A 27,875-nucleotide genomic window follows, 5' to 3' on the forward strand; every position below is an offset into this window, starting at 1 on the left:
CTTAGCCTAACTCTTCAACAAACTGTAAACACAAACAGAAGGAGCAAGACGGTAGTTTACTGAAAACTGTCTCTGCGAATAGAGTCAATTCTACAGTTAGATAACATCTAAACAACAAATAAAGACGTTACGGATGTTTCGGGTTGATGTGCTGTCAGAACCTTACAGCAGCCGATGCCGTATCGGAGCAACATATTAACACTGCCCTGCATACACTTTGGTTGGGGTATAATATCTGTGTACCTTAAGAAAACTACATTCAGCAGCGCACCCTAATGCCAATGAAATGACCTGTACTTGTTTAGGGTCTTATCAAGTCCAAAGGACCCCAAAGCACTTCACACTACATTCAGTCATTCCAGAATTCATATGCACATGCATACGCTGAATGAAATGTAATGTGTTATTTTTAAGTTCAGCTAATATTCATGCAAATAATTCCTTTTGCCAAGTTAAAATTTGAAAAATGTCTCATTCTAAGCCGACAGCTTTAATCAGCGGGAGTTAAACTGCATTCATTTACATTACAATGACGTTTCATCTTCTTACCAGAAGGGGGACCCAATTGAAGTTGAGTTGAGGTACCATATCTTGAACAATCGGTATTCTTTTGGAGAAGAAGAGAAATGCAAGGACCCCTGAAAAAACAAACATGTAAATTTGTCCAATTGTATGTCATATTTTATTTCTAAAGGATAAAGTCTACAGAATGTGTTAAAAAGATACAGGCTCAATAACACTAATTGATTAGTACGGCCAGAACCCAACGTTTTTTCCCCTCTTCTTTGCAGCTCAGTCAGATAAGACGGGAAGCCTCTGCGAACAACAACTTTCAAGTTTTACTACAGGTTCCCAGTTGAATTTAGCTGTGAACGTCTGACAGCAAAAAGTCTTTTTGCTGTCAGGTTTTCTTTCCTTCAACTCTGACTGGCTTTACTTGTATTTTGCTGAGGAAAATTATCAACACCCTTCACAAGGATGGTAATCCCCAAAAAGGTAATTGCTGAGGAAGCTGTTCGTTCACACAGTTCTGTATCCAAGCATATTATCAGAAAATTAAGTGGAAAGAAGAAATGTGACAAGAAAAGGTGCACCAGAATAAGGGAGAACCTCAGTCTTAAGATTGTCAAGCAAAATCCAGAATACAATACAATTCATTTAGGGATATAAGAGACTAAGTAAAATTCATGCCAAACCTTTCCGATTTTTATCTGTAAGAAAAAAAAAAAAGAAAGCAAGGGACATTTTCCTTCCATTTAAAGTTGTGAACTATTTTGTGCTGGTTTATCACATACAATTCAGCTGACAATTACACTGAAGTTTGTTTTTGGACAATATGATGCACATATACGTTTTGCAAGGCATTCTATGTAGAGGTACTTAATCTGGGCCAAAATAAATGTGATTTATGTTTGATTACAAGTATCAAACTGAACTGGATAAAATTACCCTCAAAGTGAAACGATGTCTTTAAAAGAACAAAGGCAGAACAGGAATTTGAAGCAGATTTTGACATGCTACTATTTACAGAAGTCAAATGAAAGGAAAACTTACCAATTCCTCCTGAAATGACCAGTTTTCCTATGAACAGCAGAAACGTGATGAGGTTATCTAAGACAACCACCCTTCAGAAGAAAAGTAAGAACAAAGATATCAAAGCGATGGAGAGGACTTTTCAAAACAGATTTGCTACTCTTAGCACCATTACATTAGTGAGGATGCAAACTGCAAAAGTTGCGCAATCTCTTGAATATTTAACTGGTGTCTTTACATTATCGTTAAACCAATATAGTTTCCAATAAGTTTTTTTTTTTTTTAAATGTAGCTGCCTGAAAAGAAAAAAGATCCAACTTAAAAGGAACTGTGACACCTACAATCACAAACATACGTGCATTTCATTGGAATGTTATGTGAAAGACCAACACAAAGTGGTGTACAATTGTGACGTAGAGAGAAAATTATACACGATTCAAAACATTTCTTTTTGTTTTTACAAAGACAAAAAAATGAAAAGTGCGGTGTGCAAAAGTGTTTTGCAAGCCACTGTATTTTGTTGACGAGTAGATTGGCTTTTAGAGAGCTGGAGCAAATAGAAAGCTAACGCAGGTACACACCGCAAAATATTCCTCATCAAGAGATCAAAAGCGTCCCTGGAAGATTTGCAAAAGCTGTGCCCGTATATTGCTATCTGTTGGTGACAAAGTACGGAGATAGTTAGGCACAAGGGTGCAAGCGTGGCCAAACAACAGCTATAAACCAAATGAATTCATGGAAATGACCTACCATAATGTATGCATTTGTGTTAAGAAATTTGATGAACCTTTCCAGGCACCAGAAGCAGCACTTGAGGCAGTGAAGCAGGAACCGACTCATACAACTTTGAGAATCTGGGAAGCCAACATCATCACTTTATTTGAAATAACTGTTCATTTTGTTCAGAGTAAGAATGCCAGTCTGTTAAAGAGTTCAAACTTGCGTTTCAATTTGAGATGAAGGTTCTCCAGAACAATTCGGATCATCTGCACCATAGCAAGGAGTAGAGAACCAAAGGCTAGAGAACCCGTGTGGTAACTGTGCAGAAAGAAAACAAAACAAAACAAAACAAAACAAAACAAAACAAAACAAAAAAAAAAACATTTAGCTGTGATTAATTTTAACACTGGATCAGAAATGATCAAAACCAAGCAGTTTCTCATGAGACGACTCATCTCATTCTATGTTTTACTGACAGTAAAATACTAGGATTTTGTAAGCAGCAGAAATCCTAAACCACTAATCATTTCCCCGCTTTTGAGATTTTTATTTTACCATTTGCTACTCTTTACCCCACATGAATACGGATTTATACACAATGTTATTAGCTTACTTTAAAGTGCGTCTGAGACCTACCGCATGGCTCTGCTGAACGAAGCGTAAACAGGGCAGGTGGGGATGTCTTTCGGCTTCCTCTTGGCCCAGTAGTAGGAGGCGAATGCCCCTGCTAGAGTGCACTTTCCCAAGGCCAGGACAAAGTTGACCAGCCAGAGGAACACAAACAGGTTACAAACATGGAGGAGGACGATGTAGTTGTGGTATATAGTCTCTCCACCGTAGAATGCGAACATGCACTGTGCTCCAGGGCACTCTTTGGCTATGTTGGTCTGATCGAAGGTCTAAAGCATAGAAACACACGAGAATTTGGTATTTAGTGAAGATTTGTGAGTAGTATCAGTGTGCATCTGAAGTAATCACGTATTTACTAAACACTGTTTGACCAAGTTGCGTAGGAATCCTTTCAAATAAAAACTATTGCACGGTAGAAAGGCACCGTAAAACCTATTGACGCACAAACAATTCATTTCTCACACTGCTAATGTGATGTGGTGTGAGTGTGTGGGTCTAACCTTTGGACTACACGTGAGGTTTCTGTGAATGCACTTATCATCAGGGGATGTCACCTTGTAGATGGCGTTACCTGAAGAGGCCAAGAAGCTGAGGGATCACCAGATAAGGCAGCAAACCCAATAACTCTCAACTAAATTATAACTACCACACAAAGCTAAATAACAGGGGCATCTGAAATTTTTTTAATACATCTGAAAAGTTAATTAATTTCATATATATATATAACATGCAAAAATAAAGGATACACTGCTGTGACAGCAGAGTAGGCTATACAGATGGCCAGAAGAAAAAAGGTGACGATCGGGTAGAAGAGAGTACATATGATGTAAAAGATGGCCCTAGAAACAAGATCAAACATTGTATGAAAAAAGGTGGACATATACAGCTTACTGGTTAAAGCTTACAGTCACACTCACCTGCTTCCTTCCTTCATTAGTGCAAAAGCGATGCTTAGATTCTTTCTCAGAAAAATCAGCATAAGAACGATGACGATCACAATCAAAATAAGCACGATCACTAAAACACAAACAACAAAAAAAGACACTTTCATCTGGTCTCTGTTACCAACTTTGGTGCCAACGCATGCGCCGCCAATAATGGGAGTTGTTTTGCAACGTACTCAAAACGAGCCACGTCTGGCTCATCTCAAGGTAAATGCTGAGATCTGTCTGGAAGCCAATATCAGAGATGGCGACGTTTGTATCCGGTTTATCCAACAGAAGAACGTACTCTTTGTAACACCGCCAGCCACCTGAAAATTACAAAAAAAAAACAAACAAACAAAAAAAACCCCCGAAGCCATCGTAAGATCGTTTCTCATAAGAGAAGAACTAGGAGTAAAACTGTTTAAGATGCGTTCGAGTTGTGCACGCTCACCATAGCCGGCTGCAATGATGATACCACAAATCATGAGCCACAGTACCACACAAGCAATGTAGCGCATCAGAAGGATGAAGCTCAGACTGAACACCATGGTCATTCCCAGGCCTCTGTGGCAACACAGAGACAGGATGGCATGAGAAAAAGCAAACACTACGCCAGAGGCTGCCAGTCATCTGTGGCAGCCTTTTCAGATGGGATTACATCTTCGCCTGTCCAAAGCACAGTACACACATACTTTTGCAAGTCACTGTATATAGATAGGTCACTGTGTAGATCAGAATATGTCCAAATATTTGACAAGTGAACAGTAAAAACTTTTCTTTTTTTTTTGAAGAATTTACAAGAAACTGTCACATAGAACATACTACTGTACTTACATTAATATCCATACCCAGGAATTTGCATAATCCTCCAAGATCTTTATGCCAATTTCTTTGGCATTCAGCAGACTGGCTATTCCCCTGTTGTAAAGTAACAGTGTTTGAGAGAGAGAGAGAGAGAGAGAGAGAGAGAGAGAGAGAGAGAGAGGAGACAATAAACACATATGAAGATCAGGTTTGCAACCTGTGTATTACTAGTTTGCTAGTATTTGTTGTATGTAATTTACTATGTAGCTTTAGGGATTGTTTTTTATCAGGAGAAGTTTACATACACTCATACTACCTTGACTTTAACCTATTTGGAAAAGGCCAACAAAACAAATGAAAGGCCAGTTAAAATAACTGTTCACAAGTATTAACACCACAGAAAGACACAGCCATAGTCAAGAAGAAGAATTGTTTCCCACAGATTTTATATATTTTGATGGAAAATATGCAGCACACTCCGAAAATGAAAACAAACGTCCAAGTGAAAACTAAATACTTATAAAAGTTATGTCATTTTTATAGAGTATGTACTGTGCATACCTGGTTTCAGATGTAACTTTTAGAATTAAAATCCCATGTTATATAATAACATCAAAAGTAAACACATTGTACTAGAAGATTTTTAAATGTTGAAGAGTTGCAAAGAATGACCAGCAGGGGGCACTAAACCCTTTCCCATTATTTAAAAAGTATAGCCCGGGGTATGAAAGTAACAAAAAAAAAAAGACTTCAGAAAAATAAGAATTTTTATTTTTAACTTAATGACCAAGCAGAGTGTGACGGAGCGTAAACAGAGTGTCTTCACAAACACAGAGTAGTCAATGTAAGTTACTTTGTGTTGCAGACTCAAACCTATAAAACACCCTTCCCCCCCTCATCAACATTTAGCAAATTTTATGAATAAAAGTGAAATTTAACCTTAAACTATAATCTAGTTTTCTGAAAGAAAAGGCAAAGATTCAGGCTGGCAGGAAGCAGGTCTTACATTGCAGCATCTCTGAGATCGTTGACAGTCCACGTGTTGTTGTGATGGTCTCTGAAGGTGGTCTGATTTGCAACAGTTAATAATCCCTCCTTTGATGTGAACTCCGGAAAGCACCGCTGTAGTACTGAAGGAAATTTGGAAAGGAAACGTTAGACATTTGTATTTGCTGTTATGTCCAAAACGTGTCATATTCCTGTGAAGATTTAGTTTTAAAATCATTTTCATTCAATCAAGAAGTTTATTTTTTAGTAGAAAACAAGACTATCCCAGAACAACATAAAAAGAAAGCAAAATGTTACATGTTTTGCAGAAAATGATCCTCAGATGAGATTTCACCTGCTTGGTTCTGCCTATTTTGAGCTCCTTTGAGAATGAGTTGTTTTAGAGCTACACCACTGTTATGCAAACAGCATGGTGATGACCAAGCCAACAATCTGTGCTGACGTGAAAATGACTGCAAAAAGACATACAATTGTACAACTGTACATCTTTGACCCCAAGTCCAGCTGCTTGCTGTATCCAGGCCATCAAGGAGACAGCAAGCAGCTTCTGAGAGGTAATCATGTTTAATTTGCATATTTGCAATAAACAGTATAAACAAAACTTTCTTTCGGTCGAAGTCTGTCGGCTGGCGTTGCCGTGTACTGTCAGTAGTTTTCAAAAAAAAAAGTCTGTTGTGAAGTGATTCAGACAAACCGAAACTGGATGGGATCATTCTCCACATCACGATTTATTTGGGAAATGCGTTTCCACCTTTAGAGTTTAGAGAACAAACGTTTTTCAGAAAATGCAAAGATCACCTGAGGCGAGTGTAAAACCTATTGAGAAACAGAAATTGTTAGTTTGAATTTTGCTGTTTCCGTCAAGCTTTTCTAGTGCGATACTTCAAATTGTGCATAAAAATAAAAATAAAGTGAAGCCATGCAGCTCTGTTCTCCGTAACTGCAGTGAGGAACAAAACACTTTTCATCCATCCATTATTTTGGGGTTGCTTTAGGTGAGGGGAAGAGTCCGCCCATTGTGGTTTTTCAAAACGACTTGTTAAAAAAGAGACATATGTGCAATATGTCCCCTCTAATAATAATTCCAGTCAGAAAAAAAGGTGTTAGTGACATTAAAATTGAATTTTAAGTCCAAATTTGCCAAGGGTATAACTTTTGACTTAGCCATTATTTGGCAGACAAGTACTTATTTTTTCCACTTACTTGGTTTGCTTGGCACAAGCATTAGAGGGCAATCTTCATCTCGAATGACCTCTGCAACTGACTGAAAGAGCAACAGACGAGACAATGTTATATACAACTCAAAATACGCAACAGTCATCGACCAATCGGTTGTTTAAAAGAGAGAAAAGTGCTACTATAATTTTCAAGGGCTCATTGTTAAACAAAATCTCTTTGGATGCCGTCTAGAAACTTTCAACACTAAAAAGGCCAACAGGTTTTGCCATCATAATTTATCCTGAATGAAACCTGAAGTTCAGTGCTGTCAGAATTGAACAATATACACACTTGAAATGATTTGGGAAGGAAAATGATGATTCAGTTCCGAACAGTATGAGTGTGGTGTCTTTTGCTCCCACACAACACCTTACGCCGCGTCATGCTAACGTCATTAGCACTGAGCTGCTGTCAGTCGAGAGAAGATGGCTGAGGTGAGTATGAGTAAAGGCCGACTCTCTTCCCTTGTCTATCAAAGCTATGTACATTAAGTTAATTACTAAATAACTGCAGACATGGATCTTTATCAACCTAAATTATATTAAAAAAAAATAATAATGTTTTTACGCTAAAAAAGGCCTACAGAAAGAGACTGTAGGTGGAAAATAAATTGTTTGTTTTCAACTATAAATCAGTTTGTTCGAAGAATACAACAAACATCCGTCACCATTTCCTACCTTACTTCCAAACTCAAAGCCAGGCTTGCAGAATTGCCTGTAATATTCCCAGCTGTTGTCAGCTGAAACGTTGGATAGCGTGGCAAATCTGTCAGGGCACTTGGAGACACAGAGCTGAGGGAGAAAACACATCTCTTGAGGATGAATTTCACCAGTTTTGAAGGAAAGATTGAGAAAAATGCTTTGTTTTTTTTGCACAATGCTCTACTGGACAGGGCTGTCTTCAGTCTCGTACCTGAGTTGTAGGGCACTGGAGGTTAATTAAAACTGCAGGACTGGCACATTTCAGCATGTTGAAGTAGAATAATATATTTTTATTTCTACAAACAAAGAAGATACAACAGACAAAGAAGGGCTTTAGATTAGAGAGATCTAAAATTCTATTGCAGAGAGACAATTTATGAGCAAGTCCTTAGGCACACATACACACAGAAAAACAAACACATGCTGTGCTCTGTGAATTAAGACTTGTCAGGATTAATCACAAATCATCTCTCGTGTACTGGTGCTGCAGACAAAGCCTATTTAGAGCGTAAAGATAACAATGGGAAAGCTGACAGACAACATGGACATCATAATTATTTCACTGTAATGTCAGTTTTTGAAGGCAAATGTATTGTAACTCACGAATTCGAGGTGTCCTTCTGGCCACAAAACTGACCCTGGCTGTCAGTTGGAGAGATGATTTTCCTGGGGTCTCCGTGGAACCAGGCTAGGAAAAAAACAAAACAAACAAAAAACAGCTTTTCATTTGAAATGCCACTGGTAAGATCACTACCCGCCTTTTCGAAAGCTAGAAAGCAACAAATTGCATGACAGTTAAAAAAGATTAAAGTAAGTCCTACACAGTTGCTGACATTACTGCTAGGGACTGTTGTCATATTATATAATCTAAACCAGGGGTGTCAAACTCATTTTCATTTTGGGTCATATCAAAAATCTGAATGTTCTTAGAAGGGTTGTGCCAGAATGTAGTAATTTTGCTAAAATATCAATAAATAGCTTCTATAGTGTTAAAATTTAATAATATTGAACATCTTTTCAAACTGGTCAGTCCATCCAGGATTCTGTGATTTTGTGGGGGTTTTTTGCAATCAAAATCACAGATTCTGTGGTGCTAATTAAGAAATATTTGGAAGGAATTAATGTGTGACGTTAAATGTAAATTTTTATTATTCACTGTATCGGTAACAGATGATCACTTGACATCAAATGAAGTTGAGGCAGCAGTCACTTAAGCCTAATGGTTTTTGGCCAATTTTGAGAAAAATTGTCAATAAAATCAGAAAAAATATGGGGATCTGTTGATGATTTTTTTTGTGTGTGAATTTTGCAGATTTGCGAAAAACTGGAGAGAGTTATTGTTGTAATTTGGAGTTTAGAGGGCCACATAAAGAGCTACGGCGGGGCCAAATTTCACATTTCGGTGTAAAAGTTATTTTATTGGTCTAATGTGATGATTTTATTTTAAATGTGCTTTCCCTAGCTCATGGCAGAAAATTGTCACAATTAGCAGAAATAAAGGCATTAAAGCATCAGTCTTTAGAATTTATTTCACTTAGCCAATTTAGTTGCTGAAATAAATTAACTTTTAAATAATATTTTATTTTTACTGAATAAGTCTGTACATTCAAGAAAAGTGCTAGATTGGTAGATGATGCAAACATTTGGGCAATCTTGTCACGATGACAAGGAAGAATGCTTGGATTAGTCAGGGTCATATTTTGAAGTATAATAACAGCACCACCTATCAAAACACTTTTCATTAAATGTCAAAAAGGTACAGATTAGGAGAGTATAAGTCTGACAAATCAGAAAGAAAATGTACCACACAGTCTCTGTTAAAGAAATAAAATCATTTCTTTAAACAAATAATTACAAAGCTAAATACTTGACTGAAACAGCACACCATTATTTTGTGATTTTTTTTCCCAAGGTAAAGACATGGCCAGAACAGAGCGCATTCTTTGAGTGAAGGTGTTTTATTTAAATTTGCTACACTCCAAACAACCAGATATTTGGGTTATTAACAAGCTTGTTAATTCAGGGCTTTTGTGATGTAATCACCGGCAATGTAGGAAACTCACCGACAGTACCCAGGGCGATGTAGCCCAGGATAACAATGAGAAAGATAATGCAGCAAATCACATCAGTGCACTTCCTGTAAATTAGAACACAAGCATAAATAACAGAGAGGGACATAGAAACCCGAAACAGGGAGTTTAGTTTTACAGTGAACCGACAATTTGCTGTTATGTTTGAAGAGCGAAAGAAAACCAAATTACGCGCCTCTGGATTTATAGATAATAACTGTGTTACACAGTAGTAGGTTTATGGCAGGTGAATTACAGCTCTACAAAATATATGATGTACACATTTTGGAGGGAGGATTATCTCTGTACTGCATTTTCAAAAGGACTGCTGTAGTTCTCAACCAACTTCCTGATGAGAATCCAATTCCCCAAAGGGTTAACTGTCCCACTGGCACAGAGACAGATATTTGAAGATTTTCACAGCAGTCTGCCAAAAATAAAATGTATATAAAACAAAACAAAAAAAGAGGGATGAAAAAGAAATGCATCCTCTCTAAGTCTTTTTTCACTCTTTTATAGGCTTGCTGCATAACAAGCCGTCTTCCCCTCCCTCCTGCACAGTGAGGGGCTGTGCAGCTAGCTCATTTTAAAACCATTCAGATGCTCGGAAGGAGCACACCCATCCACAAATGAAGGAAAGTCCAGCCCACTGTGTCAAGTGGCACCATTCAAGCGAAGGACAATTCAAAACCTTCCCATGGTGCCGTCTGCTTGGGAAATTGACTTGAGGCTCTCATCCCCTCCACTTTTCAAAGCCAAGGTCAATAGGAGGCCTAAGCTGAAAGATGCAACAGTACTTCTTTTGAGTCTCTATTGGGCAATGAATTGTCTTTTTTTTTTTCTGCAGGAGGACTACATCGCTGCACAAAGACTCTATTGCACCTCACAATGAATTAGCAGAGATAACAGCAGTGGAGAAACCCATGTGGAGAAGAATAAAAGCTGAAATACGCAATTTATAATAACATGAGTAAAATACTGCTAATTGTATACTTACTTTAACTTTATAGATCAACGGTTTGACTTTGTTTACATGTGCTTTTGGATGTAATAAATTATATTTATGGTCCAATAAAAGTAAATATAAAGATGTAAAAAATCCTTGATCTTAAAGGAAGAATATTATTTAATACCTAAACATATAACTGTATATGACTATAATACTATATATAATATGGTCAAGCATATTATTTTCCAACATAACATTTGTTTTTGAATTTGTACAACATTTTGACTTCTGAAATAGCATCCAATTACATTATTAGTTGTTTTTTTTTTATCTTGTGATATCAACCATTTTATCTAGGCATAAAAGAAAAAAAACGGTGTCAAAATTGGTCACTGCTATGTATGTTTATGTCAGCCACAGACACAGAATATAAGGTTTATAATGACAATATGCTTCTCTATTACCAAAGAGTTTCAAGATTATGAGTCTTAAAAAGAAGGTAGTAAAGCAAAGTGTCACTCGTTTCATTCTTTTTTTCAAAAAATAAATGTCTGGGTTCCTATGGAAAGTATATCATTCCTAATTTTAAAATCCATCTCCATCCTGGATGGTAAATAGCTAAGATATCACTCTTAAACATCAGAGGTAAATTACAGCGAGAAGATCTAAAAGCTAAGCATCCTCAGGTGAAAGTGCCTCTCCTGTCTTGTTTCCATGAATTTCTTGTCTGTTTCATCTCCACATTTAGACAGGACTGCATTTTTTAAGGAAAAAAAGCAAGCACAGCACTAGAGTGTTAAAACAAAGTCACCTTTGAAACAAATAAAGGTCAGTGTGCTGGAGGAAGGCTGATAAAAAGAGGAGAGTGAAACAGTTCTGCTTTGCTCTGTTATATCTCAAGTAGATTCCAACATGGCTGCACTCCCAAACTTCAGATCTGCTCAGATGTCACTTGCACAGAGATCAACAAAAGCGTTCTCCTACTTCCTGTTGGCAGGAATTCTGCTTGAAAACTAAAAAGGACAAAAAGCAAACAAAACAAACAAACAAAAAAAACAAAAAAAACTAAATGTATAAATACTTGAAGCATCGCGAGTGAAGTGGCAAACTTTGGAGTGTGCATCGTGTGTGAAGGGCTGGTTATCTGCGGGAGCCAAAGTGACACAGATGGCAGGTTTTTAACAGGATAGTGGGGAGCCATTGTGGCTGGAATCTGCCAGATTGTCCCAGCTTTGTCAAAATCATTTGAGCAAAAAAAAAAAAAGAAAGATTTGCTCAAATAAGGGATATTTTACATGCTTAAAAAAAATCCATGAGTGGCAGCCGCTCAGGGCAGCTGTATCACCAAATACAACACTTTGAAAGAAGAAAAAGAGTGATGAAAAAGACAGTTTGATTTATGTTTAAAATCTACATTTAAGACTCGGTGACACACAGAATAGGGCGCTGTTCACTGCTGTGTCGTTTTGATTTTATATGTTTAAAATGGTAAACATTTACAACATCTAACCTATAAATAACTTATAGTAACTGCATAAGTTACCATATTCAGCCGGGTTGGAAAAAAAAAAAAAAAAAAAAAAAAAGAAAGACAACCGCTGAGTTACTCTTCTCCGTGCTCTCATTAAGAAAAGCCTGTGGGTCAGAACAACATCAAAGTGTGCTCTGCTCCTCCAAGCAGCCACATCGCAGTGATGTGTAATGTGGAGGGTTGGACTCAGAGAAACAACAGGACTGGAAAATGCCTGCACAGCAACCTGCCAAACTGGCACTAAAGATAAAAGATAAGATTGGTCAAAGGGGAAAATTGGTCAGGTAAGAAAAGGAAAAGACTAACTCATAAAGAAAAGTGGAGGATGAAAACCTCAAAGACTATTGCAAAGTGTACTTTATTCAAATAAAATTAAGAAGAAATCAAACCACTATTAAATGTAAAATTAATTTCAAGACTTTGTTTTATTTACCCCTACTATAAATAATTGAATGTTCTTTATGCTCCTCTAAGTGGGCCTATGTTTATTTTTTTGATGTTTAAAGCTGCAGTATATAACAATTTTATATATATATATATTTTTTTTACATATTTGTTGAAACTGTCACTATGTTGTTATGCCCATAATTCCCTGTGGTTGTATGACCAGAGTAGTTATCATTATTGTTGCATGAAAAATAATCCATGTATCACAATGTGACAGAAGTATGTGCCAAAATGATAGCACAACAGGGACAATCAATACACAAGTAGGGTTCAGACGCAGTGGGTCAGGTCGTCTAAATTACAAAAAGAAAAAGAAAAAAAAAAGAGTTTTTCTTATTTTGCAATAAAGTGCAACGGAAATACATGTTTCTGATATAAATCATATCCAGTGAGTATTAATATTTTGTAGAATGTGCACGTGTTGAATGTCAGGTTAGGTAAAGATTAGTATCTACCTGTTCTGAACAGGCCCTCTGAAGTTTGGGTCAAACTTGATTGGTTCACCTGTAGAGAGAACAGCGACATGGATTAATAAATACAATCACAATTAATCAATATGATAAATAACAAAGGCCGGAACTCCAAGCCATTAATTTCCATCCATCCGTCCATCCATTATTCGAACACCCTTATCGTTGCAGTGTTGTGAGGGGGTCTGATGCCTCCAGCGGTTATTGGGCGAGAAGCGGTAGACGCCTGCACCAAGCCCATATCAGGGTAACGCAGAGACAGACAGGGCAAACAATCATGCGCACACACACACCCACACCTAAGGAAAAATTAGAGAGCTCAATTAACCTGACACTCATGTTTTTAGACGTTGGGAGGAAGCTGGAGTACCTGAAGAGAAGCTACTCATGCACAGGGAGAACATGCAAACTGCATTCAAAAAGACCCGAGGCCAGGACATGAATCCAAGACCTTCTTGCTGGAAAGCAACAGCACTACTAACTCTGCCGCTGTGCTGTTCAAACACATTAATCTTTATTAATTAATTACATCGACTTTAACACGCTGAAAATGTTAACGCAGCCCCAGAACATCATTCGCGTGTTACTGACACGCACAAATCTAATGCAAAAGCGACATCCGCAAACAACAGCGTTGGACGACAAAGACGTTTCTCTTGGGCCCCTGGGGGTTAACTTTTTCTTCAAAAATCGATCTGATGGGATGCTGGAAAAACATCTCATTACTGTGTATGAGCACCAGTCAACTTCCAAAGAACTCTTAAGTTCTTTAACGTGCGCACTTTCAAATGCAACAGAGCACATGTACTTGCATTTAATCACTGCTTCTTTAGTCCCAAAACAGTCTCAACTGCAGTTGACAGTACATATGACGTGTTTCTGATGCCTTATTAATCGTTGCACATGGGGTGTGATATTTCTGAGCAGCTGAGGCAGACTTAGGGGCATCATGACTGGGTCTCTCCCATCTGCCCAATTCCCAAATCAGTGTATGTACAAATCAAATTTGATTGGGAAAAAAAAATCTGAGAAATGCAAAATTCGGTTGTTGGTTCAGACTTCTAAAACACCTGTATTCTAAATGAATAAAGGAACTTACAATAAAATTCCCTTATACATAGCAGCAACCTCAGTTGAATGGATATTACTGGAAGGTTTATTTCAGCAATTCAACTCAAAAGTGAAACATTTATTACACACAGAGACATTCTTAAATAATTTATTTCTGTTCATTTTCATACAGCAAAGAAAGACACAATTCTGTTTCTTAGAAACTGTAAATAATATAGAGTTTTTGTTTTCTTAAAGGAACTGCTAAACTAAATTTACTTTTTGCTCATAATGTAATGCTTTTATTAGGACTTGTGAGTGTATCAACAACATTTATCAATAATTTTCTAAGACCGGCAAAGCCTGACTGTTAGTTATACCTACAAAACTACCAGCTGCAATACGGTGAACATTAGTTGTGGCCTTTCAAACACTTTCTATAACCTTTAACTGCATCTAAAGCAGTAACTATGAATGGCAGAAATTTTAAATACATGGGTCAACAGTAAAACAGGGTGCTTCAGCAGGTGTGCGAAAACTCTGCTCAGCAGCTATTTTAAATTTAAGGGGTGCCCTTCAGCTGCACAGTCAGCAACAAAAGAAAAACACATGGCCAAAAATATACTTGCAGCATTGTTCTCTTTTTGCTTCGACTCACTCTTAACGGAGGCATTAAAAGTTACAAGTTACTGAGAACACCTTCTTAAAGCACTGCAGGTGATGTATTGAGTTTCAATTTGTGAGGAAAAATTTGAAATGTGCCCTGTTAAAAGGGTGGTATTGTGTATTTACTGTAGCCACATTATATATCGAATTTCCCATCAAACTATTGTGCACCTGTTTTGTGTTTCAATAGCATAGAAATGGTGCCTTGGGGAATCAGTGCTCCTGCATCACCTTCCTATGGAATTTTAGCTAGCAGCTAAGCCAGGATGCAAAGGATGTTTTTGACATGACAGAGTGTCACAATGAAATGTATAGAACCACTGCGACTAAACTTACACAAGTGACTCCAAATGTGTTAGTAATGACCCAATAATGATATTGGTTAATGTTATGCTACACAAAAGCTTTGTCCGCATTGCTGAATACTCGCTTATCTCACCATGTCAAATACAATATGACCTCCTTTCTAATTAATTCAGCAACTTCATCACTTGAAGGGACTCAGACTGTGTGGGGAACAGTGAACTTTTGGCACACAAGTATGGAAAAAAGAATGAGACGGTGACATCATGGCAAAAGTAATTTATCTTCCCCTGATGGAGTAAAACACTGAGATCACCCCTCATTTCAATATGAATGCTCTATGCAAAACGAGGGTTTCATCAAAGGGACAGACAGACTTCATAGCCCAACTGGATGGAAAAGTTTAGCTTAAAAAAAGACTTACTTTCCTTACTTTAGGCCCACAAAAATGTGATTTTAGACATGGCGACATACATGGCAAGATAGGAAAGAGGGGAAAAGCTGCTTCAGACTGAAAGATGTTTTGGCCCAAATATCTATGCTCCTTTAACAGGAAAACTACTAGCTTATTTAAGAATATTCCTGTGTTTTAAAGTACTCATCAACAATCACAATATGTGTCAAAATATACCCCTCCAGAAAAGCAAAGCAAGTATTTTCCCTTACTTCCCACACAGACAAGGTAAAATAGGTCATTTAATAATCTGATTATGTAAATTCAGCACATTTGCTTATTAATAAGAGGAAGTTATCTCTGGACCGTAGACCATGTCCTAATAACTGGTCGTTGACACAGATCCGTGACCAGACAATTATATTGGATTATCCGAAACCAGAGATGATTTAAAAAACAAAACAAAACAAAACAAAACAACAATTGCTAGGTTGAGCAAAATGTGCCATTTGCTAGCTGTAAACGGATATTTTTAAGGTAAATTCAGTCATCTTAGCCATCTGAACACTCATTACAGTCTTCAAACTTCAGGAAATGTTGTGACAGAAATCTGCCCATATGGTGAGTGGAAGCTGAATCATACTGAGATCAAGGGGAGCCAGTGGTGAGAGGACAGATTGTGGTGCAGAACAGTAAATGTCAGGGGATGCAGTCGTGTCAGTGGTGTCCGAACTCCTCAGCAGCTTTGAGATACTTAAGCTGCCAATACAAAATATTCGGTATGAGATATGAGTCAATAAGGTATTTGTCAATAGGTTGCAATGCAGAGAAATCATCAAAAGAACAAACTGGCAAAGCACAGACTAAGAGACTGTTTAACTCAAGTGGCTCTGCAAAAAGAATTTACAAGTGGGATCTTGAGCAGCGGAAAGTTTTAAAATTTCACTCACACTCAGTCAAACTATTTTGGATCACTTCAACTCCTCATTACTCGGATACAGTCATAATCAGAGGTGCTTATTCAACTAAAAGCTAAATTTAGCACAAGCTACGATTCCTGTTCATGACCTTAACTACTTAAGACAAGCCTGATGTACTTTTCTCTGACCCAAAAAATGAACATGAAGGAGGGGCTAAGCGCGAACTCGTGGTGAAAATCATCAACGATGCTGAGCCACCAGCAGACACTGCATTAGATGACGGCTGTTTAGACTGCACTGCAGTCTGCCTTTGCAGGGTGGACTGTATGTGTGCTGCTGGTTGTAGTCAGGCAGAACAAGAGTCTGTAGTCAGAACTGCTCGGAAAAAGCCTGGCAGGCATGCAACGCTGTGACAGCTAGTATCGCTGTTAGCAGCACAAACATTTAATCTATTGACATTAAGTTGGACAACGGCACTGTGTCCTTTTCTGAATGTAAGCATAAGAATTCATGGTGACAAACAAAAGGCTTCATATAATAAAGCTGTGTACAGTGAAGAATCAGCACAAGACTTTTTTTTTTTAGCTAAGCATTCCTTAGTATTGTCTTCATTGAATAATACTTTGTAGAAAGGAAAAGTAATTATATTGTGTAACATCCTCATTACCTTTAAAACATAGAAAGGTTACTACTTCAAGTCATTTTTTCTCAAAGAAGATGGAAAGACGGACCATCTTTAAAATTTTTATTTCGTTTGTGGCATTCAGACAGACGAACATAAAGCGCCCCATCCATTGACAAGCTCTGCACTTTCTTTGTTCTCCTTCCACAATCACACTTCCTAGCCTTTCCCAGCTTGATTTTATGCTCGCACATCCATTTTATATATATATATATATATTTAGGAACAGGCCCTAAACACCAGAGCAATAGAGGCTCAGATCTACCACACCAGACAAGACCCAAGGTGTAGGTTGTGCAAGGAGGCCTCTGAGACAGTCCAGCACATAACAGCAGGGTGCAAGATGCTGGCAGGGAAAGCATACATGGAACCAAGTGGCGGGCATAGTGTACAGGAACATCTGTGCAGAATATGGACTGGAAGCCCGGAGATCGAAGTGGGGAACACCCCCAAAGGTGGTGGAGAATGACCGAGCTAAGATCCTGTGGGACTTCCAGATCCAGACAGACAAGATGTTAATGGCAAACCAAACGGACATTGTGGTGGTGGATAAAGAACAGAGGAAAGCCGTTGTGGTGGATGTAGCAATACCAAGTGACCACAACATCAGGAAAAAGGAGCAACTGGAGAAATACCAGTGACTCAGAGAGGAACTGGAGAAGGCCTGGAAGGTGAAGACCACAGTGGTGCCTGTGGTCATCGGGGCCCTCGGGGCAGTCACCCCCAAGCTGGAGCAGTGGCTCAAACAGATCCCAGGAACAACATCAGACATCTCAGTCCAGAAATGTGCAGTTCTAGGCACAGCCAAGATACTGGAGGAACCCTCAAGCTCCCAGGCCTCTGGTAGAGGACCCGAGCTCAGAGGATGAAAGAGACCACCCACGGAGGGTGAGAGGGGAATTTTATATATATATATATATATATATATATAAACACACACACAGACACGGGCATCAGTGTCCCCTAGAGGTCCACTGTCCAACACAGGCCTCTTTCATACTGTAGTCAGGCAAACAGCTCAAGTAGCTGTGCTACTAACTACTAGCTGTGCTAGTAACTGTGCTCTGCAAGGCCTGGGTCAAAAGGGTCAAAAAGACTGTTTTTTGTTGCTTCTACTCACTATGTTTACATACACTTCCACAATAAAGAAAATGTGAAGTATCGCTGAACTGAACATTTTTCAGAACTACGGGGATGAGAGAAAGTATCCCTCACCCACCTCCTCCTTCCTGTCTTTGCCTTTTTTCCACACTCTTTTTATTTATTATGGAAAAACAGCTATCCAGACCAACCTGGGCTTACGTGAAAATATAATTACGCCAATCTCTAAATCATGACACAACTAATATTAGCCACATTTTTTTGATGCGTTCCAGTATACAGGCTTGATGACTACCAGACCTGCAGGACAAAGACATTACTATAATAAAACATGTCAGTTTAAAGTAGGCTAATGGATATCAAAACCCATCATACAATGAAGAACAAACAGGATTTGTGACGTCTTTCAGCTCATTGGAAAAGGTTAAAAAGAAGCCCAGTGAAACAAAGAGAGGCATAAATGGCATCTACTGCCGACCAGTCCCTTTTTGAAATTCTTAAAAGACAAAATGAAGGTTTTGAAGGCGTAAAGTCAAAGTCTTTATTTGGATCCGATTGAGACGAGTGGCCTTAATGTTCATGCTCAAAAACATTCTAGTATGGCTAAATTAAAACAATTTTGTAAAGAAAAGTGGGCTACAACTCCCCCACAGCGATATAAAATACTTATTACAGGAGTCGCGAATGTCAACTGTGGCAAAATAAGTTATTTGGTTTAAGGCAGCGAACAAATTTCTGATGTAGTATCGGATTAGTTTAGAAAGCCTTTGCTTTAATAAATGAAATCACCAGTTTAATGCTTAATTTCTATTTACTGTCTGATTTGCTCGAAGATCTGAAACTTTAAAGTCTATCAGGGAAGCAATACAGAAAAAATCTGAAAGAAGCAAACACTTTTTCAAAACTCTATCAATTCATAAGGTTCCCAATTTGCCAGAGTCTTATCATTTTAATTGTAAAAATGTTCTGATGCTGCAATCCCTACGCTTGTCTCCAGGAATGGTGTTCATGATGAAACAAAAAAAGGTCTGCTCAGCACTCTCCCAGCAGGTTTTCAGCGAACATTTGAAAACTGGCTTTTGTCTGGTCGCTTGTCCATTAAGGTGGTTTGGGAACATTACGGTGATTGTGCTCTTACGATGCAGCTGAGGCACTTTTGACAAGTGAATTTACCTTCTATTTGTTCAGACACAGAAGTCAGTCCTTCTGGGAAAGAGATGGGCAGCAAATGGACACTAAAAATAGTTGCAAGTTTCTTTTATTGCTTCAGTAGAGAAATGTTGGCATGTTACTAATGTTCAAGCACAGAATTGGATTCAAGTTAATTTCGTCTAAATCCCCCACAAGAAATTACTAGAGGGTGAAAAAAAAGCACCTAAAAATATTGCTCCATTATTTGCTGCCTTCTTTGACTGTGAGTAGTCTCTCCTATCTAAAATCCTTTAAAAATATATTGATTGGTCAGCCAAGACACTCCATAGTGTTGCTCTAAAATACATAAATAAAACATCCATTTTTGAAACTTTGTAAATGTATTTCAATAAACTGTGTGTACTATGAGAATAAAAGGAAAAGAATATTTTCACTATACTTTCATACAACAGACTTTTCGATATTATTATAAAACTTATAAGGGGAAAACTCCCTAGTTTGTAATATTAGCTGTGATAATTTTACATACACTACTCCCTAGACAGAATTCTTTGCTGTTGTTTTTGTATTTTTGAACTTGATATATTTGGAGGCAATAGTGAAATCATTGTAAATTAAGTATAAATAAACTCTGGAATGGAAGTAAATTAACTTTATAGGACCAGATGTTTTATCCTCAGCTATCAAAGTCTGTTTGGAAGACAGTCCAAATCAAGTTAGTTGAAAAGAATCTCTCATCTCACTGGTAAAAAAGACAGCCAATTGTTCAATGAAACAAACATGCATGCAAAAGTTTAACTTCAGCATTATTTTTTTCCAATGAAAAGATGTGTTGTAAAAAAGCAGACAACCCCATTTTTATCTATTAGCTCTGCATGACTGGTTGACCTGTGAGAGACACAGAACACCATACAATGAAATCTTGGCTAAGTGTCTTTGGCTGCTTGTTATTTTGTTCATTATTTATCCCCCAAGCTACCATATCTATTTTGTTATGGGAATGGGAATAGACACCCTGAAGGAAGTGCCAGTAATATATTATAAAGGTGTCAGAATAACATTAAAGTAACAGTAAAGTTTCCCTTTTCTAAATGTACACAATTACTTAATATTAAATGTGATTAAAGTGTCAGGCTTCAGATTCAATTAGGTACCTCCACGGCCACAGACAAATAAAAATAATCACTCTTACAACAAAAATAAATAGATAAATAAATAAATAATCTACATCTAAATTATCTAAAAATCCTAGAACAGTACATTCAAACCACAAATGCCCCTCCCCCCCAATTGGACATAAGTTTGAATTTTTTTATACTTTATTTGATTAAAGCATTTAAAAAATTCTCCAGATGCTGAAACATAAGATTGAAAACAAACAGGAAAAATCAAAACCCAAACAATCCAGCAACAAGACCTTCTCTTCCTTCTCCTTTGTCTATCGCTTGTTAATGTCCAGACTTCTTTCCGTCCTTCTGCCTTTTTGTGCATCTCCCCCATCTGGAGGACAGATCAATCATTAAGTGCTTGTCTATGTTTTAGGACAAGACAACAACATCCAAATCTCAGTGTAGTTTTACCTAGCCAAGTCCTTTGGGATCCAGTAAAGTGGATGAACGTGTTCTACTCATATCCTCATGTGTTACATGACTTAGTAACCCCCTCAGTTAACTCCTGTTGGAGCATGATGACTTTTTCCCCGAGCATGTTTTCTGACAGTGGTAATGATACGGCGTTAACTGACGTTCCTTCACATAACAAGACTGTTGGATCTTGGCTGGGATTCAGCTCCCTAGTGTGGAATTACCGTCAGTGTCAAATGCTGACAGCAAGGCCTTCTGCTCCGAGCTGAGAAAGAGTAGTTTTGTGGCTGGGGCTTTGTGACCTTGGTTACTTCAGTGGGAGCCTCCAGGCATGCAAGTGATAGCGCTGAGTTTTTGCAAAGTGAGTCCCACTACTTCTGTAGTAGATCAGTGACAGGCTCATATGGCTCAAATCAGGATGTATTAAGACTAAAACTAAGGATGATAAACACATTGAAATATGCCAGAAATAAAGGGGAACTACTCATATCCTCAAGCGTTCCATTGAAATGCAGGCACGATGATGATATTTAGGAGAGAATGCCATTTACCTGTCGTGGGTTTGGTGTGTGCCAGCAGGTGACGCAGCCAATCCACAACTACATGATATTACCAGCTAAACTCGCTCATCACTGTCACGGCAATGTTTATCTGACAAAGATTTTTGCAGGAGACGGTAGTATTAAAGGGAGGGAACAACAATACTTCTTTCTGCCTGTAAGCCATCACGTTTTAAAACTGCAACGCATAGTAAAAGACTAAGAATGCTGCGATACCAAACCATTGCTCTCAGCGCCCTGTCAATGCAGTGTTTAGGGAAGCTACCCATGCGGGAAATTTGTTAATTAACAGGGTGCCCAACTCAACACTTCTGAGGTGAATGGATCTCATATCTCCATTGTCACTGGACAAACCTGCTACAGAATGATTATGAGCTACTTTCCTACTTTTCTGACTGGCTGAGCATTTCCACCAGGACAATATATGCACACAGGGCCCTCGCTACAAAGTTAGAAACGTTATATAATACACTCCCCTCAGGGGTACATTTAAATCTGGATGTGGAGTGGATGACGGTTGAATATGAATAACAGGCTAGCAGCTACTTTCTCTAGTTGTGATGCACTGTTCGTATTTTTGGTTTTCTTCCTTGAAACGCCCTCCTAATTATTATTTTTGGTTTTTCTAATCATTCCGCAGCAATAACCCACATTTACCACAATTAAAAAGTTAACTCTTTGTAGTGAACGTTCCAATATCCATCTCAAAAAAGCAGGGGAAATGAATTCCTTAAAATCTAATTACCAGACCATATTATTTTCAACTGTATTATTAACTTTCATTTCACCAGTAAAATATCATCCCTAGTACTTTCTTAAATCTTAAAGCAGCTGACCCAGACGGCTTCTGTTCCATATCCCCTTCTAAGGCCCTCGGAGTATCCAAGTATTATTTAATGGTTTTTGAAACAGCAAAAACTTTTGGTCTTGCTATTTCTACAATTTAAATTATTCTAAGGAGATTCCAGAAAAGTGCCAGAGTGAGCAGAATTCACTCTGGTTTTATGAAGTTTTGAGTAACGCTGCCATGCTCCTCCCTGACATGCTGCTGGGTGATAAAAAGGCTATAGACAAAGTGGTCCGGTCCTAAAACAAAACTGTTTTAAAACTACAGGTGGCAATCTATAAGCAGTATTATATACCTTAAAGGCACATAGTGCTGTTTTATAGCATAGTCAAGTAGATATGTTACCTTCAGTTAGAAAAATGTATATCAAACTCAACGTGAAAGAAATCTGACTTTGCGCCATTTGATCCATCGATATTGGCATGTGTCAAAGCTCCTTCTCTTTCCGACACAACTCTCCAGGTATGTGTTTTTGATGAGGGAATTACACTGCAACATGATGTAGCGTTTAAACATCATTTGTGTGTAGATATGATCATAAAAGCAACAAAAGTCATTATAACACAATTTTAACTTGTATAAATAAAGGTCTAATAAAAAATAAACTCAAAGTATGTTATTTATTTATTCATAAATAGACAATAAGAAGTAGGCTCAACAAGCAGGACATTATTTGATCTAAAGGCATAATGAGAAACCAAGTCACTAATATCTGTCATTGTGAAAAGTGTTACAAAGCCAACCATTCTTATGTTTGGGGACTCTTGTGAACCACAGTGCTGCTTCAGGACCAAGACCACTTATTGATGGAGCCATGCATTCACCTGTCAAGCAAAAAATACTGATGTAAAAGGTACTTGGAACACAAATTCACTTGAGCTATGCAGCAGGGGAATGATCTCAAGTAAGACCATCTCAGAATAATAATAATAATAAAACCTAATTAAAAGAAGAAGAAAAAAAAACAGATTTAAATCTAACTGAGATCCAATGGCATAATCTGCCCTTCATGCCCCAAAACTATTCAATATGACAGAATTAAAACTATTTCACAAAGAACAGTAGTCCAAAATCCACCCACAACAATGTCAAAGATTTACTGCCAGTTACTGTAATGCTTAATGGCAGTGGCTACAGCCATAGGTGGTACGGTCATTTATTAGGTTTATGGGGTCATAACTTTTTCACACCAGAGTAGGCTGGGTTGGAGAGTTTCTATAAACTGCATTTTATATTTACTCTGATGATCTTTGACGGTAAAATGTGTTTGATGGTCTAAACATTGAATAGTGACAAAATAGCAAAAACCGAAAGAAAATGAATAAATTAGGGGAAATATATTTTCACTGCACTATATAATAATGTCTAGCTAAATTCTCGCCCACATTTTCTAGAAAGCAGCACTTCAGCCTGTCTGACAGAGTAAGGCATGTATACTATAAAATAAAAAAGAATGTATATTACATAGGCATACGATAAATGACCCGTGGGGTAACGACTTACTTTACCTACAGTTTACACAATGTTCTCCAATGTCAAATCCATTGTAGATTATAGAGAATAAGGCTGAACTTGTGAAAGAGGAGAGACAGAGTCTGACATCCCCCATGGTGAGCTGCATGTCTGCAGAGAACAGAGAGGATCAACTGCAGCTGACAGTCTGCAGTCTTGACTGGCAGATTGCTGGAGTCATGAGCTCTAAGGGGAGAACTGTGTCAGGATTTGGGGGGTGGGTGCCAGGAAGACACAGAAGCTATCCCCATCTGGGGATCCGTCAGAGGCCGATTTGACAATGCATCTGTTAAATGTTGCAGTTTTTGTGATAGCCTAAACTTTTCCATCGTACACTTGTTCCTGCAAGATCCTGTACTCATTCTGGTGTCTTTGATAATTAAGCAGGGAAGCATGTTGATTTCCACTGCTATGAATAATGTACAAATATATGTTGCATTATAGATAAAAATAAATAAATAAATAAAAAATAAATAAAAAATCAGTTACTGATAAAAATGTGTACATTCAGCAGGATCAGTGGCGTCAAAGGACTGGCTATCTATGAACTTAGTTTCTGTTCCTTAACTGAAATAACCAAATAAATTCAGATTTTAAATCACAGATTTTTCATTCTGCATGAGCTTCTGTGGTTGATTCTGAACACTATACTCTGTGCTTTAAACATGTCTAGCATCATAAGATGTGTATCACAAACTTTTCCCACCCAAACAGTCATCACAGGCAATAAAACTTTATAAAATTCCAGCAAAACTCTAAATCTAAGACGCATTACATTATGAAAGAAGGTTCACTGTGAAAGACTTGTTACAGCAATAATCATTTAGCAATTATTGCTCTAGATCACTGTGCTGATACTATATCGTATATTGGTGCACGTGAGACACACCTAAGCATAACTAGGGGGACTTAATGAAAACCAGCTATTGGGAAAAAATAAAAAAAATAATTATTCTGGCTTGGTTTCATTAGAAAGATACTACTGCCTAAAAACAAAAGATTGCATTGCTTGGGTAATTATGAAGGTGTATTAATGGAGAGAAAATCTACATGTGGCCTAAATATATCTAAATCTATCATTGTGAGCTAAGAGTCGCAAATACAGACTTACAGAGATTATAAATCCTTTGCTTTTGAATGTGTTAAAAAAAAGTACTGTCTTGCCCATCAATACAGATAGCAGTGCTAAGACAATAAAGAAATAAAAAGAATCCAAATAGGACACGTGGCTGCTACTCTTCTGGTGTGAAAACAAGACTGAGATTATATTAAAACATTATGCAGGAGGTAAATGGGTACAATGGTAATGAGATGGTGAGAAACAGAGAAACACCACCTCAACATTCATCATCCTTAGAAAAATAATATATTGTTAGCATTGTAAGATCTACGAGATGAAAAGATAAAAGCCAAGTATCATCATTTCGAGATTCAATTTAGATATAAAATCTCTACATTTTATTTTAAACCAAATGTAAAAAACATATATAACAATCTGTCCGTCAATAGTTGAATTTTTTTTTTTAACTAGATAAGTGATTTTAAAATGCACATCTCGGACTTAAAAGGAATCTTTTGAGTCAGCCCTTCAAAACTTCCATTATGCAATTCCATATATGATTGATGATGTAACGTATTGAACCATCTAAAAATCAGTAGTCAAAGAATGGATTGCTCTCTTGAACTTTCTAATGGGAATAAGCTGGATGGAAGTGTGACCACTGAAAAAAAATGGTATCCTTTTCATCACAACTTTTGCAACTAGAAAACGTGGGGTGAATTCCATGAAAGCACACAGATGACGTGGAAGTATTTATACTCAGCCTAAAACAACACTGCATGTTTCTTTATGCAATATGTATTGGAAGCACAAGACTCCGCAAGGATCATGAAACAATTAAAATCTTGAATTTAAGGCAATTTAGGGCCTGAAGCAGGAGGACACATCGCAGATGTGACTACAAATAGCTCAAGCAGAAACATTTCAGGATGGGATGAAGATGATTTTTAAACATATTCTGCTTTGTGGTGAACACAAAACACCTTCAAAAGCCTTTCATTTTATCCCCAAATACATAATTGTAGTGGTAACACTTCATTCACATAAATGATCCCGTAAAGTACAATCGGTTAAAATTTTATGTTACTGAGATGTAAAACAAACTAAAAATTTTATGCTTTTATGGGGAAAAAAAAAAAGCTCGGAAAAAATGATGAAATTACAATATTTATCAATAGATTAATTAAATAAAAACTCGTTGGTGGCAGCCCAGAATTGAGGTTGCCATTGTGGGCTTGAATTATATGCACTCTTTGTCATCATCGCATAGATAGTGCTAAGGCTCAGTCCTTCCATGTTAAAGGCAATTTATCCCTTAACACAGAAAAAATGTTCCCACAGAAAGTACCCCAGGACAAGCACATCCCTGTTTGTTTTATTAATATATTTTATTTATTGTAGTTCTAATCTACCCCCAGTCATGCCCAAGGTGCCCTGCTGAAAATTTTATACTACTAAAAGAGTTGTTCCTTTCCACTGTCATCAGTGATGGGAATGTGAAATTGCTGCAAACTCACTACCTGGATGAAACTCTTACTGATGAATACCAAAATTTACATTTTCCAAGGAACTGGATTAGTTCTATGATCAAATCGGACAGTAGATAATTGAATTTCAATGCATTTATCAGACTGAAATATAGTTATAAATTAATATTAATCAAATCTGTTGTGCTTTGAGATTATATTTGTTGTGAATGTGAACCAACTTTACATAAATCAACTCAATTGAATTGGATGAAAATATTTAACCTTGGCAAGCTACTATGACAATCAGGTAAATAATAGCCCTGGTTTAATGCAGGGAAGCAAAGTGGTGTGGTGGCTGCACCAGAGTTAACTAGTGCATTTTAAAGTCAATGTTGTTTCGGCTTATGTGCAATCGATTAATCAATGAGTCTCACAATTACAGACGTTCATAACCAACTGATTTTCCCAAAATAATATAAGCAGTAATTTCAGAAAGTAATATTTTGCTAGACAATTTTCACCAAAACAAAGGGATAAATGTGCAAAACTACAGCGACAAATGACGCGGTTGTTTAAATGCCTAGTTTAAACAGGCAAGAGAGAGGAGACGCTACTTGTCTACTTCAATGAAACTATCCGCGTTTTAAACGTTATTCTGCCGTTACGTAGTAGATGTCAACCGTTACAATCTCTTAATTAGCATTTGATAACATAAGCTAACATCACGTAAAAGCACAGGTAACATTCAATTGCAGTTTAGGCGTAAAAAAAAAGGATATCGTTACGTCCCGCTGTCACAGCGTTCCACAGTACAAAAAACCCCCACAGCGTTCACAACAAAGACGAACCAACTCACCATGGTAAGGATAAGGAGATGGGGTGTCCGTGTTTCTAGCCATGGCAGTTAGTAGAACAAGCACACCACCGCCGTGCTGGTGTTGGAGACTGCATATGAGAGTCGAGGTGAGGGTCAGTTATTTTATCCCGTCGCAGTAGCAGAAACAGGGACAGCAGTCCCGTAGTGAAATAAACAAAGGCAGCCTGCACGGTCTTGGGCTCTTGGATGCTCTGAGGATGCTTCATCCACGCAGCTGAGCGTCAGTCGTGTTTACAGCGCGACGTCATTAATTATTCCAAAACGGCGTTAAAGGGGCCGCTCCCCCTTCCGTGTTTCTTTGTTATGAACGAGACTCGGTAATATTCCAAATGGACGAGGAGTTCGCTTATTAAATAAGACTAACAACCGACTTTTGAATACGTGCTGTGAGTCTTTCTCGGAATAACTGAAGAAATGTTATATTACACTATTTAAGGTACTGACAACTATCCGAGAGTGAGTGAACTAAAGAGAGAAACACTGACCTCAGTCGGGATTCCTGCGATATTGCATAGTTTTCTTTGTCTCTTTGTCTTAGCCTCCCCCTCAAATTCTATCAAACCCCAAAATAGGTTTCATACCTACCTCTTTATTGCCTGTTTATTTAAAAATTTTGCCCTTTCCATACAGGTAATAGTGAAAGATTTTGTATTAATGAAGCCAAAAAAAAAAAGAAACTAATCTACAAAAATA

The 27,875-nt window shown here is 37.6% G+C and overlaps 1 protein-coding gene across 1 annotated transcript in view; it reads right to left on the bottom strand.

Annotated features, from left to right (window-relative positions):
• slc44a5b (solute carrier family 44 member 5b) overlaps window positions 1-27,421 on the bottom strand; it is a 29,834-nt gene extending 2,413 nt beyond the window's left edge. Inside the window, exons 1-20 of the mRNA XM_015058673.1 lie at window positions 27,162-27,421; window positions 12,992-13,040; window positions 9,604-9,677; window positions 8,144-8,228; window positions 7,752-7,836; window positions 7,517-7,630; window positions 6,825-6,885; window positions 5,620-5,743; window positions 4,644-4,727; window positions 4,261-4,373; window positions 4,004-4,135; window positions 3,801-3,900; window positions 3,630-3,722; window positions 3,384-3,471; window positions 2,890-3,152; window positions 2,477-2,571; window positions 2,284-2,387; window positions 2,115-2,188; window positions 1,555-1,625; window positions 550-638 (exon numbers count right to left, since the gene is read on the bottom strand). Of these exons, the coding sequence (XP_014914159.1) occupies window positions 550-638; window positions 1,555-1,625; window positions 2,115-2,188; window positions 2,284-2,387; window positions 2,477-2,571; window positions 2,890-3,152; window positions 3,384-3,471; window positions 3,630-3,722; window positions 3,801-3,900; window positions 4,004-4,135; window positions 4,261-4,373; window positions 4,644-4,727; window positions 5,620-5,743; window positions 6,825-6,885; window positions 7,517-7,630; window positions 7,752-7,836; window positions 8,144-8,228; window positions 9,604-9,677; window positions 12,992-13,040; window positions 27,162-27,204 (1,941 nt within the window). The 5' untranslated portion in view covers window positions 27,205-27,421. The remainder of the gene's footprint in view (window positions 1-549; window positions 639-1,554; window positions 1,626-2,114; window positions 2,189-2,283; window positions 2,388-2,476; window positions 2,572-2,889; window positions 3,153-3,383; window positions 3,472-3,629; window positions 3,723-3,800; window positions 3,901-4,003; window positions 4,136-4,260; window positions 4,374-4,643; window positions 4,728-5,619; window positions 5,744-6,824; window positions 6,886-7,516; window positions 7,631-7,751; window positions 7,837-8,143; window positions 8,229-9,603; window positions 9,678-12,991; window positions 13,041-27,161) is intronic.
• Between the last annotated feature and the right edge of the window lie 454 nt (window positions 27,422-27,875).

The sequence above is a fragment of the Poecilia latipinna genome, unplaced genomic scaffold (assembly GCF_001443285.1).
Source record: "Poecilia latipinna isolate Pla-1442-1.1 unplaced genomic scaffold, P_latipinna-1.0 Scaffold64, whole genome shotgun sequence".
Lineage (NCBI taxonomy): Eukaryota > Metazoa > Chordata > Actinopteri > Cyprinodontiformes > Poeciliidae > Poecilia > Poecilia latipinna.